The sequence below is a fragment of the Lolium rigidum genome, chromosome 3, assembly GCF_022539505.1.
Source record: "Lolium rigidum isolate FL_2022 chromosome 3, APGP_CSIRO_Lrig_0.1, whole genome shotgun sequence".
In the NCBI taxonomy this organism is placed as follows: domain Eukaryota; kingdom Viridiplantae; phylum Streptophyta; class Magnoliopsida; order Poales; family Poaceae; genus Lolium; species Lolium rigidum.
The window spans coordinates 63,088,987-63,104,213 of record NC_061510.1 but is presented as its reverse complement, the minus strand read 5'-3'; the positions used below and the strand labels follow the sequence as shown (position 1 = coordinate 63,104,213).

General features: G+C 43.8%; 2 protein-coding genes across 2 annotated transcripts; one reads left to right on the top strand and one right to left on the bottom strand.

Annotated features, from left to right (window-relative positions):
* The first annotated feature begins 4,405 nt into the window (after nt 1-4,405).
* On the top strand, nt 4,406-8,651 carry LOC124696438 (formin-like protein 8). The gene is made up of 4 exons (XM_047229170.1): nt 4,406-6,122; nt 6,206-6,408; nt 7,069-7,310; nt 7,464-8,651. Exons 1-4 carry the CDS (start codon nt 4,708-4,710, stop codon nt 8,238-8,240), a joined length of 2,637 nt encoding a protein of 878 aa, XP_047085126.1. The 5' UTR covers nt 4,406-4,707; the 3' UTR covers nt 8,241-8,651.
* A 944-nt stretch (nt 8,652-9,595) lies between these two features.
* Nucleotides 9,596-14,495, bottom strand: LOC124701697 (activating signal cointegrator 1 complex subunit 2-like; the record flags this gene model as incomplete). Its single annotated transcript, XM_047233793.1, is given in 8 exon segments — nt 9,596-11,536; nt 12,205-12,638; nt 12,720-12,817; nt 12,909-12,971; nt 13,699-13,812; nt 13,974-14,068; nt 14,153-14,214; nt 14,336-14,495. Coding segments are annotated over 8 exon segments (2,660 nt in total), but the record flags the coding sequence as incomplete, so codon positions are not given.
* Between the last annotated feature and the right edge of the window lie 732 nt (nt 14,496-15,227).

The following is a 15,227-nucleotide window of genomic DNA, read 5'->3' as shown; positions in this document are numbered from 1 at the left end:
TTCAACACTAGTTGTCACCGCCAGTAGAAGAAATACCGATTTTAGAAGCAAGAAAATCATATCATACACTTTATGCCTTTGTGTTTCAACAAACTTGACTGAGAGGTCAGCATGGTTCTCTAGACCTTGGAAGCTATCACCCCGTCTCATGTCATAGTATAATTATCAAGGTGTAATTCAAGTTTTAGCAAATAATTGCCCAAGATCCTATTAGAGTAGAACTCGTCTAGTTCAGGGTCCTTCTATGCATCAAAATAAGCAAACAAGTCTGAAGGATTTAAGGAAGACATACAAGAGAATACCTCATATTAACTTCATCAAACCAATTATCAATCTCTCGAATAATTTGATCAATGCCACCAATATATACTTCTTTCTGAAGTGGTCATCATTTGTTTGGTTTCGGACACACTCATACCTACTGTTTTTCAATAAGGCACATCCATAGTAGGAACTTCAACACTTGTTTATCTTAAAATATAGTTGACCCACACATGGGATTGAACCCAACCATCAGACCTCCACTGTTACATTCTGCTCTTTGACACATTAACATGTGAGATTGCATTATTAACAATATCTTGCTCCATTCTTTACAAACACTCAGAAAATTCGTTTGCATATCCAAGAAAAACAAACATTAAGTGTGCAAAGATATCAAACTCAATAGTCTTAGATGCTACAAGCACAAATGTATTTTTTATCACCCATCCTTATATGAAGTATCATCTCTAGATTTGGGGTGTGTACATCATGAATTGTGGAAAACATAGCAATGATGTTGCATACAATTTTGTAATAAGATCCCCACCAAGTCTCACAGGGCCTAGGCAAACCCATCTCTTGATTTAACCCACTCAAAATATAAAGTTCACCACAATCAAGTGTTTTCGTAATACTCTCAATCCTACTATATCTAAGCATTTGATGAAACTTGCAAGAAACTCCAACAAAAGATATACTTGTAAAAAAAACTCAAACAATGAATTGCACTTGGAAACTACAACAATAAGTAGTTGGAGTTGATGTGCAAAACAATGGATATAATAAGCAAAACGTGACTCTTGCATGATCATTGTTTTCAATCCTTGAAAAACTCCATTCATGTTGCTACCCACTATGTCCCGGTTTATAAGTCCTGCGTGTATCACAAGATCGTAAATTTGACACAATTAATACAAGGTATATATTACAAAAAATATCATTAGAAAATTCAGTTGTTCTACTTTTTGTTTGATTCGTGGGAATTTTATAGGAAATTTGTAGGATTTTCATCCTTAGGAATTTGTTCTATGTGAACCGTTTGATTCGTAGGATTGAATCCTTAGAAATGTATATGATTTTTTCCTATAAGATTGCATTGAGGAAAAATTTCATCCACTCAAACCTCATATGTTACAGTTCACTTGATTTTCCTGTGAATCAAACGCTAATTGAATTTTTTCCTGTATGTTCTAAATCATGTAGGATTTAACTGGACATAACATTCTAATCCTACGATTTTCCTATTCATGTGGTATAAGAATCCTATGAATCAAACAAACCCATTGTTTGATTTGTATGACTCGATCTCATGCGATTATTTTCTAAAGAATCCCATTGCACTATACAAAATCAAGCATAGGCCAAACAAGTCAAACTTTGGCATTGTAAACTTGTTTTGCCTTTCCTATGACGGAATCGAGTAAATTTTGGTGTATACGAAATATGTAGGAACGAAATGCTTATGACATTACAATCATGATTTTTTTGAATCCTCGGAATCAAACAATGCCCGTCCAAAAGTAAAGAAAATCCTATAAAATTTCCGTGTTGTTGACCGTTGGCGGGAGCGGGACTACCGGATTATAAAAACAAGTATAATAGACGATGCTTGGCGCCGTGCTCCGGGATTGGTCCGCTTTCCACGTGACAGACAGGACCCAAAGCAGATGATGATGCTTGCCGTGAGAAATTATAGAAATCCACATGCAGACCCAGGCCCAGGCCATCACCATTAACGACGAAGCACACACGATCTCTTTGTTTAATCCCGTCCTCTAGCATCCCATGTACAGTACGTGTGATGATTCATTTTTTTTAATTCATGACGGACACACAGCAGGATGCACTCTTCCCCACCGTAAGACGCTTTCGACTAAAGCTAATAATGATCAGTAAGCGATCGAGCACTACGGAAATACAGTATGTCAAGAGGAAAGCAATGCAGTTAAGCAAAGCATTCGAAGATCCCATGCATCCCCAGCTAGGGAATGAATAATGGACGACGTACACGACCGACCGGCGTCGAGCATATATATACACGAGAGAGAAAGTGTAGATACGCAAAGAGGAAAAGAAGCAGCACTGATTAAAGCAGGAATTTCCTAGTTTCAAGGGATGCAAAGTGGACACCCGATCGGCGATGCTTCGTAGTCAAAATCGGTTAGGCACCGTTTTTAACAAATTAGTCTGTATTGCACTAGATAATGATTTCACGGGCTGCGAATGCCGCTTACAACCCTGATTTCAACGACACACATTACTTTTCTCATATGCAACGCCAACATACTACTCCCCATTTGGACGTTGTGCTGGGTTCTTGGTAATGTTTCAGCGAATGCTAATGTAGGTATGTTCGTACTACCTTCTTTAAATTGTCTCAGCTTTATCATCTAGACATATCTTAGTATGTAGATACATCCATATCTAGATAAAGTTAAGTCACTTATTTTTCAAACGGAGATTGTATCCAATGACCGATGCGATTCATGGCCGCTCGTGGACTCATGGGTCGGTTACTTTGGCTCTGGGCACCTTCATATGTGCAAGGAAATGTAAAGTTGTCTTATCTCAACAATGCCATGAGCCCACGTTGAATGATTATTGAGATGAATTAGAGAGAAATAAAAGAAAATATGGTTGTATTCTGATCTGTTAGTAAGAAAGATTATGCATTTTCCATTGTACCCGATGATTTATCAATAGTTACTCCCTTTGTTCCAATGAATAAAGTTTATATTTTTTTTCTCAAAACTCAAGCCAAGTAAAGTTTGATCAAATATTTAGAAAAAATTATCAACAAATACGATAATCTATAGATATCATATGAAATATATTTCATGATGTATCCTATAATATTGATCTTGTAGTTTGGATGTTAATGATTTTTGGAAAAACTTGGTCAACCTTTACATGGTTTGACTTTTCAAAAATAATATAAGGCTTATTCATTGAAAGAGAGGTAGTACATATTTATATTATATTTTTAATCATCCATAATTTTACAATCATATAAAGAGAGATAACTTTTTTTGAAACCCTAGGCAAAAAAATTATTTGTTCCATTGATTAAGAAGGGAGCTACCTCGTTAATTATAGAAAACCAGGCGAAAACTGAAGATAGATAACATTATTTCATTGTCCTCGATATCTCAACACCGTCACTCCCTCCGTTTCTAAAAAAACTTCTATTTTTTTTAAATACGGATGTATGTAGACACATTTTAGTTATAGATATATCTAAATCTAAAAAAGTTGAGAAGCTTTTTTAGAACGGAGGAAGTACATTAATTGTAAGATATAATCTAATGCACCCCCCCTCGCTCCCATATTACATTGCCTAATAGTTTTGATCATAGTCAAACCTACAATAATCAAATCAATGTTAGTGGAAGCATCATGAATTATGAAATGTATTTTCAAATTATTATATGTGTTGGTATCGTAAAAATTGGCATACTTTTCTATATAGATGATACTAGCTCTTTAATAATCTGTAATATATGACTTGAGTTTCTCATGTCCTTTAATTGTACCATCATCTTGTACATGGGAGTGAATATAATCATGAATTATGAAATATACTCCCAAATTATATGCACTGGTATTGTAACTGTTGACATATTTTTTATATAGTTAACAAATTTTATAACTTTTATCAAAAACTAAGAAGCAATGTAATTTGGGAGTGGTTGGGGCATACATGTTTTTGTTCTTCCCTAGATGACATGCAATGTACTCTCTCATCAACCCAACCCGACTCAACCCCGCGTGGAGCACTTGCTGGAATCATAGGTGATAGGTCGACCCTTTAATCAGGGTCAAACACGCTAATTTGCAGCGAGCAACCTTAATGAGCAAGGTCCCACGTGGATATGGACATACTACCGCAGTTCGTACATAAAAGAGAATGCATAGCTTGACGATGTAGATGGAGGTTGTTGGTACGCAAAGTATCGTGTTCCAATTACCTGAGCATGTGTTTTGTGCGGAATATTTTCCTTTGCCTCCGCTTTGTACCAACCTACAAACAACTCCATATTTTAATCCACTCCAAATTCTATATAAAAAACAGAGCAAGAAATCTCCGTTCGATCAAAGTTCTTGTACAGTCGTATCTGTACACTAATCTTTGTCCATCAAAAGAGGCATTCACTGACTAGATCCAGCACCGTTTTCGAAAGCGGGATGCCAAAGCGGAGAGCCGAGGAAAAAAGAAAAGAGAAGCGGCAGACGGAACGGAAAGCAAGCAGATTCGGAGGCGCCACGTGTGACCCAGACCGTCGATCTCCATCCATGGTGGCAATGGCACATCTCCGAGCCCGAAAATGGCGGCTTCCTCTCTCTCTTCCTGTCTCTCTCTCACTCTAGAAAGCAGAGCCGAAGCTGCAGTCTAGCTTTGGCTTTTATCTTCTTCTGCATGCTCTGCTCCGCTCGCCCCGCCAAATGCCTCCCGCCATCGCGCTGCTCCTCGCGCAGCTCGTGCTCTGCAGCTGCGTCTCGCCGGCGGTGTCCGGCGATGTCGTCGGCGCCAGGCGTGTGCTGCACCAGCCGCTCTTCCCCATTGAGTGGACTCCGCCCCCGTCGCCGCCGCCTCCACCAGCTCCAGACTTCACTTCTGACCCCAGTCCTCCCGCAGTGACGCCTGGTGCCCCTCCCGGCGACTTCTTTCCTCCTGCGCCGCCCGCAGCTGGTGGAGGTGTCGGTGTCGGTGGCGGTAGCGGTACGACCACCTCCCCCACCACCATCGCCGCCGACGTCTCCAACCCGCCGTCCGCCTCTGCTGCAGGCAGCGGCCCCAAGAAGGCGACCATAGTGGCGGCCGGGGCAGCCGCCGCCGCCGGTGTCGCGCTGCTCGGCTTCGCGTGCGCGTTCCTCATCACCGGCCGCGCCCGCCGCCGATGCGAGTCGCAGAAGCTTCTCGGCCCCGACGGCGGGCCGGCACACCGCCGCACTGCCCCCGCCGCCACCGACTTCCTCTACGTCGGCACGATGGAGCCCGCCACGCCCGCGCACCAACACCGCGGGCCCACCAGCGCCGACCTCGCCGGGTCACCGTACCGCAAGCTGCGGAACGAGCGCGCGCGGCGCGGCGTGTGCCTCGACGAGGCCACCGACCACCCGAGCCCGGAGCTCCGCCCGCTCCCGCCGCTGCGGCGCGCGCCCACGATGGGCTCCTCCGACGAGGAGGCCGCGTACTACACGCCGCGGCAGCGCTCGGGGGGCTCTGGCTCCGGCGGAGGCGGCGGCGCGTGCGGCGAGACGTGGAGCGAGGCGAGCGCGTCCAGCCCGCCCACCACCACCACCGCATCCCGCCGCAGCCTTCCCAGCATGACCAGCGACTTCTTTCCCCCGGTCGCCGCGCTCCCGCCGCCCCCTGCACGATCCCGCCGCACGCGCACACCCCCGCGCACGCGCTTCTCCACTGGCTCTACTCCCGACGTCAAGCAGGTCATCTCACCATCCCCGCGGCCGCTGCAACCCACCAACCCACCTCCACGGCCACCGCCACCACCTCCTCCTCCACCACCACCAGCGCCGGCAAAGTCTCACACAGCTCCAAAACCCCCTCCTCCACCGCCGCCACCGATGGCGTCAACCAACAGAATTCCCCCAAAGACAGCCGAGCCGACATCGAGGCGCCGGTTGATGAAGCCGCTGCCGCCGGAAGGTCCCCGCATTGCCATGTCGATGCCGATCACGGCGTCGGCAACCGCGGATAACAACGGGAGCACGTCAATGCAGGCCGGGGACGACTCCGCCGGCGGTCTGCCGAAGCTGAAGCCGCTGCACTGGGACAAGGTGCGGGCGACCTCCGACCGCGCCATGGTCTGGGACCAGCTCAAGTCAAGCTCATTCCAGTTGAGAACCGGTGCACAATTAAATGCGTGATCCCTACTTTTTTCTTCCGAACTATGCATCATGTTTGAGCCGTTTCTTTCAGGTTGGATGAGGACATGATCGAGGCGCTCTTCATGAACAACTCGATGCCCGCCGCGCCGGCGAGGGACGCCGGGAGGAAGCCCGGCATGCCGCCGTTCCGGCAGGAGGAGAGGGTGCTCGACCCCAAGAAAGCACAGAACATCGCCATCCTGCTTCGTGCCTTGAATGTCACGCGCGAGGAGGTCTCGGATGCGCTCTTGGATGGTGAGTGATCGTACAATACTGATTGTTCAACTGCTATGACAAACTTGCTTCCATTGGACAAAATTGTCGGCTCAATTTTCCTGCTAGCAGTAATTCCTGCGCATGATTTGACATCCGCCATATCTAGTCAGCTCTCGACTGTTCTTTATAGTTAAAAGAATACGCTATTCTGTCAGAAAAATCTTCAGTTGGAGGTGTCCTTTAGTTCTTTTCATCTGATTTTGTGATTCGCGTTTTGCTTTCAATGAGATTCGAGTTTGGACCTTGGTGGGCATGCAGTTCAATAGTGACAGGTACTATAAAATTAACAGAAAATTTTGGTTCTTGATAGTAAGACCTCAACAGAGTTTACAATGACATGAGATCTTCAAAGGAAGATGGCTCGATCAATCCTTTTCTAGTAGGAAGGCTGTGAACATCCTGATGGAACAAACATCCACCAACTTTTTCCTCTCTCTCATTATAGACGATGCCATGGTCGTACCACTTGATGCTCCAAAGTCCAACACTCATAATTTTCCCTGAATCAAACTCTCACCCTGATCTGTACACTTGCTCATTTTTATGTGATTCAATGGAGCGTTCTGCTGTTATATGTATATCATTTTTACACAACAGTGTTCACTGACTATACATTATCTGCACACCATTTTTGAACAGGCAATGCTGAGTGTTTGGGCAGTGAACTTTTGGAAACGTTGGTCAAGATGGCACCTACTAAAGAGGAGGAAGTCAAACTACGAGATTACAGTGGCGACTTATCGAAGCTGGGAACCGCAGAACGTTTTCTCAAGACTGTACTGGATATACCTTTTGCCTTCAAAAGAGTTGATGCGATGCTGTACCGAGCGAATTTTGAGACAGAGACCAATTACCTAAGGAAATCGTTTGAAACACTAGAGGTATGCGAGATCGTACATTCTTGCTGCACAAATTCTTCTTGCCATTTTTGGTACTACAAACTACACGTGGTAGACTTGAATATCAAAGATCATTTGCCTACATTTTCAGCTGTCACGCATGTTGTTAGTTGACATTTATCCACTTGTTTTCAGGCCGCTTGTGAAGATCTTAGAGGTAGCAGGCTGTTCCTCAAACTCCTTGAGGCGGTGCTGAGAACTGGAAACCGGATGAATGTCGGCACAAACAGGGGTGAGGCTAAGGCCTTTAAGCTCGACACCCTACTAAAGCTCGCGGACGTCAAGGGAGCAGATGGTAAAACCACACTGCTGCATTTTGTTGTCCAAGAAATGATTCGATCAGAAGACGCAAAATCTGAAAAGGAAACCGCCAGCTCTAACGAGCACTTCCATAAGCAAGGCCTGAAAGTGGTGTCGGGGCTGAGCAGCGAGCTCGGAAACGTGAAGAAGGCAGCCTCCATGGACTTCGATGTTCTGCACAGCTATGTCAGTAAGCTTGAAACAGGCCTTGAGAAGATCAAGTCCGTGTTGCAGCTCGAAAGGCAATGCACGCAGGGCCAGAGATTCTTCATAGCAATGCAGGGCTTTCTGACGGAAGCCGAGAAGGAAATCGAGCGAGTGAGAGGCGAGGAGAAGAGGGCTCTGGGGAGAGTGAAAGACATCACCGACTACTTCCACGGCGACGCCTCAAAGGAGGAGGCTCACCCCCTGAGAATATTCATGGTGGTGAGGGACTTCCTGTCGACGCTGGATCATGTCTGCAGGGAGGTTGGCCGGATGCAGCAGGACAGAACCGTCGTCGGGTCCGCAAGGTCGTTCCGTATCTCAGCGACAACCTCACTGCCGGTTCTAAGTCTGTACGGCCAACGACGGGAGAACAAGTCCGACGACGATGATAGTATGTCGTCGTAGGAGTGGGCTGTCAAGGAGCAGGCTGGATTTTGGAATGCACATAACACACACGAACTTTGACAGCTTCGACAGCTGCAGGAAATGTTACTATGATAGTTGCAAGGAAGCACATATTCAGTGTTGGGATGGCCAAGGTTAGGAGAGATCAGGGTCGACGGGGTGTATACGTTAGGATTATTCTGATTTTTTGTGTACAAAAGGAGAACGGTGATAAGATCTTTCTCTTTCTATTGGGTAATTTGCCATGTAGAGGCTTAGAAAATAGGCTCTCTTTACTACTCCCTCCGTTCCCAAATGCAAGACGTTTTGGGCAGTTCAATTTGAACTGCCAAAACTTCTTATATTAAGGAACTAAGGTAGCAGTATCTAGCAGTTTACTGGAAGATTGTTACACTTTTTTTCTTATGTAATTAGTATAAACTGGAAATCAATTTTCACGGTAACTAAATTTTTATCTGGCCAAATGATCAGGAACAATTCAAGATTAACTCTTTTTTTTTTACAAGAGAGACTGAGCAGTTTGTGTTTTAGCTAGTCTGCGCAATTTCTTCTGCCAGCAAAATTTCTCTTCTAAGCTTGGAGAAACCTATCATCTTTAGGCCATACCTTCGACTTTATTGGAAGAACATGCTTTATATCACATTATCACTAGAAGAGCACTACTACTAGGTAGCACAGACCATCCTTCCAGATATCTGCAAGAAACAGAAAGGTGAAAAAGGGAAGCCATCAGTATGTTTACGATCAACTGTAAAGCATACTAGCCAAGAGCGAAAGGACGGCATAGCTGCCACGCCATGCCAGCACCAATACCATCATCTCATCCATTGCCGGCAGCAGCCTTTCTCTCTGTACAGGTGATCGATCACTCGAGCATGCGCTCTTTGCGTACAGATAAAGAAAGCACCGGGCATAGCTACGGCGAAAGTTATGTCGCTAACCTTTTCTCTCTCGAGCAAATGATGATTCCAAGCTTCATGAGCCTTCCTTCCTTCCTGTAGTATGCTGGAGTTAGCCGCTGCATGTTAGAGAAAGCTGAGCAGAGCGAAGCAGAGAGACTTCGTTCTAAAGGGTGGCATCCTGACGTGGAGGTTTGATGGGTCTTTAGTGGCGCCATGATTGCCCTTGCCTTCATAATCTTCTTCTGCAAGCACCTCTGAAAACACTGAGATGACATGTAATCATGCAAATTATAGACAACGTTATGCGGGTCAGTGTGCACATTTACAAGAAAACATTCCGTTTTAGCAGAGTAGTTGGACTGCACAAAAGGAACTCTCATCTTTCACCATGGCATTGCAGTCACACATTCGCACACTAAACAACACAAAATTTGTTCCAAACTCACACAGTACTAGGATACACATGTTTGCACTGAATCATAAGCCATAGAATTACCAAAACGGCAGCATGTTCCTGACGTGACCAAGCACGAGTAGAGAACATTACTTGACGGCAATTCACCTTTACGAATTCTCTCATTTCATACATTGTCACTTTTTAACAAAACAAACAATAATCTATGTGGGTTGTTTTGTCGTATGAATGTAACTGGAACAACCAAGCACAAGCTTGGCTTGGGAACATCGTCTGTCCCTCACCAACTTAGCCACATTTACATTTCCCGATGCACTTCAAAAGGTGGTGCTATGGTGGCAAGAGCTAAAGCCCTGTCATTCCCTGCATATGCTTCCTCAGCGCCTGATCCCTCCGGTTATGATTCCGGCCGCCGCCTCTCCTTCCACCACCTCCACGAGGGCCTGGTCCTCCTCGGGCGAATCCTTGTGCTGGATTATGATCTTCATTGTCCTCCACTGGATCTTCATGGATCCTACCCCCTCTTCGTGCACCACGACCAAAACCTTGCTCGCCATTAGGGCGGTTGTTAACTTCTGGCCGGTTGTCCTCATCCCTGGCCCCTCTTCTTGCACCACGACCAAAACCTTGATGGCCATCAGCGTGGTTGTTCACTTCTGGCCGGTTGTCCTCATCCCTGGCACCTCTTCTTGCACCATGACCAAAACCTTGCTGGCCATCAGAGTGGTTATTCACTTCAGGACGGTTGTCCCTTCTTGCACCACGGCCAAAACCTTGCTGCCCATCAGAGTGGTTATTCACTTCAGGCCGGTTATCCCTTCTTGCACCACGACCAAAACCTTGCTGGCCATCGTTTGCCTCTGCCAGGTTGCTATGGTTCCTGCCCCCTCTTCTCCCTCCACGGCCACCTCGAGGGGCACTAGCATTCCTGTTGTCCTCCGATGGGTTGCTCTGATCCCAGCCACCTCTTCTGCCTTGAACATGGGGAACTGAGCCCCCTCTGCTGAAGCCGTCTGCATGACCACCCTCCTCTTCCTCCATAACTCTATGTTGGTGCCTGTTGGGAACTCCCATAGGTACATTTCCACCACGGCCAAGACCATGAATTGTATCCTTTTGAGTCTGGTTCAAGACTGCCGCTTCTCGAGCATTTGAGACCGCAACTGAACCAGTAACCTTGTAGCTGTAGTTCTTCCCGTCCTTAACATAAAACTGTGGCTTCTTCTGTGATGCCCAACGCGGGCCACTCGAGGAACTCTCAACATCATTGGCACCGTCAGTTTCCTCATAACTTGACTCTACCACGCTGAAGCCAAGATCATCGAATGAGTCATCATACTCATCCTCATATTCATACTGGGATTCAAGAACCGCTGACTTAACAGCATCTTTAGCTTTTCGCGAGTCTAGAATTGTAGAGTCTGGCAAATCGTCATTGCTCTTTCTTGTAAATCTACCTTGTGGAACTGATGATACAGAAGAGGTAGGAGCCTTCGATGATGATGAAACTAAAGCTACAGACGAGGTAGGGGCCTTGGATGCTGATGAAACTGAAGAAGATTGGGCTTCGAGTGTATAGGGTTTATTTGTAATATTGGGCATACTTTCCACAAGTATGCCTTTTCCTTTATCTTTCCCAACACTAGGTGCATGTTTTTGTTGTGGCATCTCTTCTAAGGAAGTATCTAAAGCTAGAAGATCTTGATGAAGTGTTCCGTCTAATATCCTTTGGATAACTTCCTCAGGGTTCTGGTTGTAGGCTTCCAAGCAAACGGCAAGGAACCCTTTCCCACAATGAGGCAATAGGTCCCTTATCTGACTAATCTTAGACTCAATGACAGCCGCTTCCTCATCCTTCTGCTGTAGTTCACCACCATGGGAAGATACTGGCAAATCAGAGACACTATTCCAAGAAGTGACAGTGGATCCACACAAACGTGATATGAACTGGAAATCCTCATGTTCCATGTATATCCATTCTGTTAAGGATCAAAACAAGGAATACATGAATAAAACGATTTGACATCAAAACAAATACGACAACTGAATTCTTAGATGATAAGAAATGTGGTATGTAGATAAATAGAACGATGCTGCCAGCTTTTAAATTTTTCCACAGAACAGAATACAGAAGAAACGAAATGAGATCATAGCTCAAGTACAAAAATAAATAGGAACACAAACAGAAGTGCCCCTGCACTTGATTAGTATGTAAATACAGTTGGTTCATTAAATAGGGCAAAGCAGTAGAGGCCACCAGAAACTGGGAAGGCATTACAAACTCCTACAGGATATGATGATACTCCAACAAGCTTGAAAAATACAGCGTTTTAACATTGAATTCTGGTCTACGATATTTTGGCATGGATTGACAACGTTCGACTACCTCAAACTAGAACAGCACTGAGCCATAAGCCTATTTACTTTGTTAACTCACACAGACTGTGAGGAAGTATTGTCACAATACGAGGCAATTAAACCTTGATTACTTCTAAAAAAGATCTACAAGAACACATGCTATTTCTGAAAGAAAAAGAGGACTAATGTTGGACTGACAATTAGGCATAATAAGGGGGAAAAGGCTGTGTGAAACCTTTACAAAATTAAGGAGCTAAGTAAGCATTCATTGAGAATTTCGATAATTTACCTTTGTTCCGAATATCACCAATCCGGCTTATCAATTGAAAATCCTTTTGAAGGGCTTGAAGAAATGTCTTTCCAGGATTCACTTGAGAAGAATAAGTGGCTTCTGCGTTGATATCCTTGAGTTTTTGGATTATGATCTCTCCCCTGATCATCGGATCTTCGACTTTAGCTGGAAACATCTTAGTAGAAGAAGTTTGGATATGATGCTCCTTAAGTTGATCATTTAAATAGCAGAACTCCAATAATCTCCAACCAAATACAACAGCTCTCTTTGACAGCATTCTTATGCCAAGAACTATATCAGTAACTATACTGTCAGATGAAGTCTCTCCATTGCTTTGGGAACTGGACATAACTTGGAAGCCCTGAAGCAAAGATGGTAACAAAAAATCATGCAATCTTGCAAGGGTGTTCAGTAATTCCTCAACTCCATCGCTGCAAATAAAGAAGCATATATCCATCAATCCCTAGTTAAGAAACATGCACCAATCACTGGGATGAACGAGAGAAGCTTACCCTGCTTCAAAAGAAGTACATAATAATAAAGCAGCAGGCTGATAAGCATCAACAAAGGCATCCAGAGAGATAATTGCATCATTTACAAAATCCAGCACCTGAGGGAAATTAAATTTAGAACTACGCATAAAACTTAGGCACAAGGACAGTTGATATATCAGAAATAATCCAGTATAGATAAAAACTTACCTCCGAAAAATCCTTCTGAAGCTGGGTATATCCACTGTCATTTGGTTCAGGTGAGCTGAGGTCCTATAAATCAATCAATTACAGTTAAGTTGTGTTCATGCATAATTCTGTAAGATATGTCATAAAATGTCCTTGGATTGCCGAAAATGCATGACCATTCTTTAATTATATCGTGTGTCGTTGATTTTTCATCATATTAAATTAAATATATCATTAATTTGAACATGAAGTTTTTTTCCAAAGACCCCCCCTCCCAGCGCTTTAGAAGGCCTTACTGCTTTGAAAACCATGTCACCAAGATAATTTCTAACAGAGGTTCTGACATACCAGGAATGGTAAAAGGATAATACATGTCATATTTAGCTGGAAATGTATGGGATTAGCACTAGAAAAGGATCCAAGAACAATACAGCGATATATTACACCAAATGGTAGAATGAGCTTGTAGCTAAAGGAGTCGATCCAGTATTGCAGTACGTGATTAAAAAAATAGAACACCCCCATCCAATCATCCATGCACCTATGAGGGCTAATTCCCTCATAGGATGAATGAACAAACTATCTTTTTACAAACAGTGCAAATGCATTTCTCCAAAATTTTGATTGGAATGAAAAAAGAAAGCATCAGCTAAAGGAAAAGTCAGTGGTTCTATAGCAGTCACATAGGATTTCTCCACACTGAGATCATCAAGTTTATTCTCTAGATGTTGCTACCAAAGAAATGAACAAAAAAGACTTTAGATGGCATGCACCATTAACAAGTTGCACAAAACACATGCAAGAAGATGACCTGTAATGACTTCATGCACCTCTCCTGCATCGTGTGAAAAATGTCCAGGAACTGGCGAAGTACAATATTGATGTCATCAAGAACATTGGGATGCACAGTGATAGCATTTATAACCTGGAGATACAGAACCATTATTAACTGGAGCGTTCAGAGTTCATAAAATGAAAAGAAATAGCTGAAATTAAAATGAATTTGAATTTAAGTTGCATCTATGTACAAGAAAAAAGAAAATAATAATAGCACCAACATCAGTAAAAAATGCCTCGGGAACCAACCAGTGAACTTGTCAACTTCCCATTGTCATGCCCATAAATAGCACATATATCCAATAACTTTGGTAGATCAAGCAATCTTTTCTCCTGTAAAAGGGCTAAAGGGGAACAAATTATTCGACTCCCTTCTGCACTAGACTCAATGAATGCACACAGGATCAAACAAGTAGTCCTAATCTCACCTGCATGCTCCTTCATGCTAAGGGACTCACCCACACCTGTTCCAGGGTCCTTGTTTGAAGATCTAATACATGAACAAGAGACACATCACAACAGTTATATGCAACTCTTACCAGCGTACACTATCTTATGAAAATGGTTTAATAGAAACTGAACAGAAAGTTGTGAAATGATAGAAATCTCACATGCGGTAGAGAACCATGAAGACACGGCGGCAAAGCTCAAGCTCCCCAACAACTAAGCCAGCAACTGTTCCTTTGGGGCTCCTATGTGGCAAATCATACCACCTGTGTCTGAATTGTAGGTAACTATCTAGGAATGCATGCAGAGAGGTATCCTGTGCCACTGGGTAAAGAAGTAACCATAAGCATTAGGTGTCACTAACAAAGTTCGGATACATGCAGCTCTGAGCTCTCTTCGCAAGTTCTAACTCTAGGAGCAAAAACATTTTGAACAAATAACGAAACAGTAACAAATTTCATCTCCCGGTTTCTCTGGTTTGCTTATTTAGTGATTAAATCATTGTTTATTAATATCAGTTCTAATTAACTATGCTTTTTAAGGGGAGTGGAGGGGGGGGGCTCTGACGCTTAAACGAACGCTTTAGGCACCTCCTAAAGCGGTCCATTTTCTGATGCATGCAGCTCTGAGCTCTCCACGCAGGTTCTAACCCGAGGAGTACAAACATTGCAGAAAACACAAAGCAAGAACAATCTCCCAGTTTCTCTTATCGACTTGCCTAGTCGTTAAACTATTGTTTATCAAGATCAGTTCTATTTAACAATTCCAAAACACAACAGAGAGCGCTGTAGAGTTAATTATCGGTAACCAATACATACATGTACTCATCAGCTTTTCTTCGTTATTCTACGTACCTATTCGGGGAAGATGCAAGGAGCTACATGCACATACTAGTGTTTGATAGTGAAAAAAAATGAGAAATTATTAAGCATCTGATTAGTAAACTTGACTATTTGAGCCAGTACAACTCATAAGTGCAGAAATAGAGTTATATATGCACAGTAGACAGAAATTTTGCTGATATATTCACGTTGAAGAAAAGAACGGATACAATTA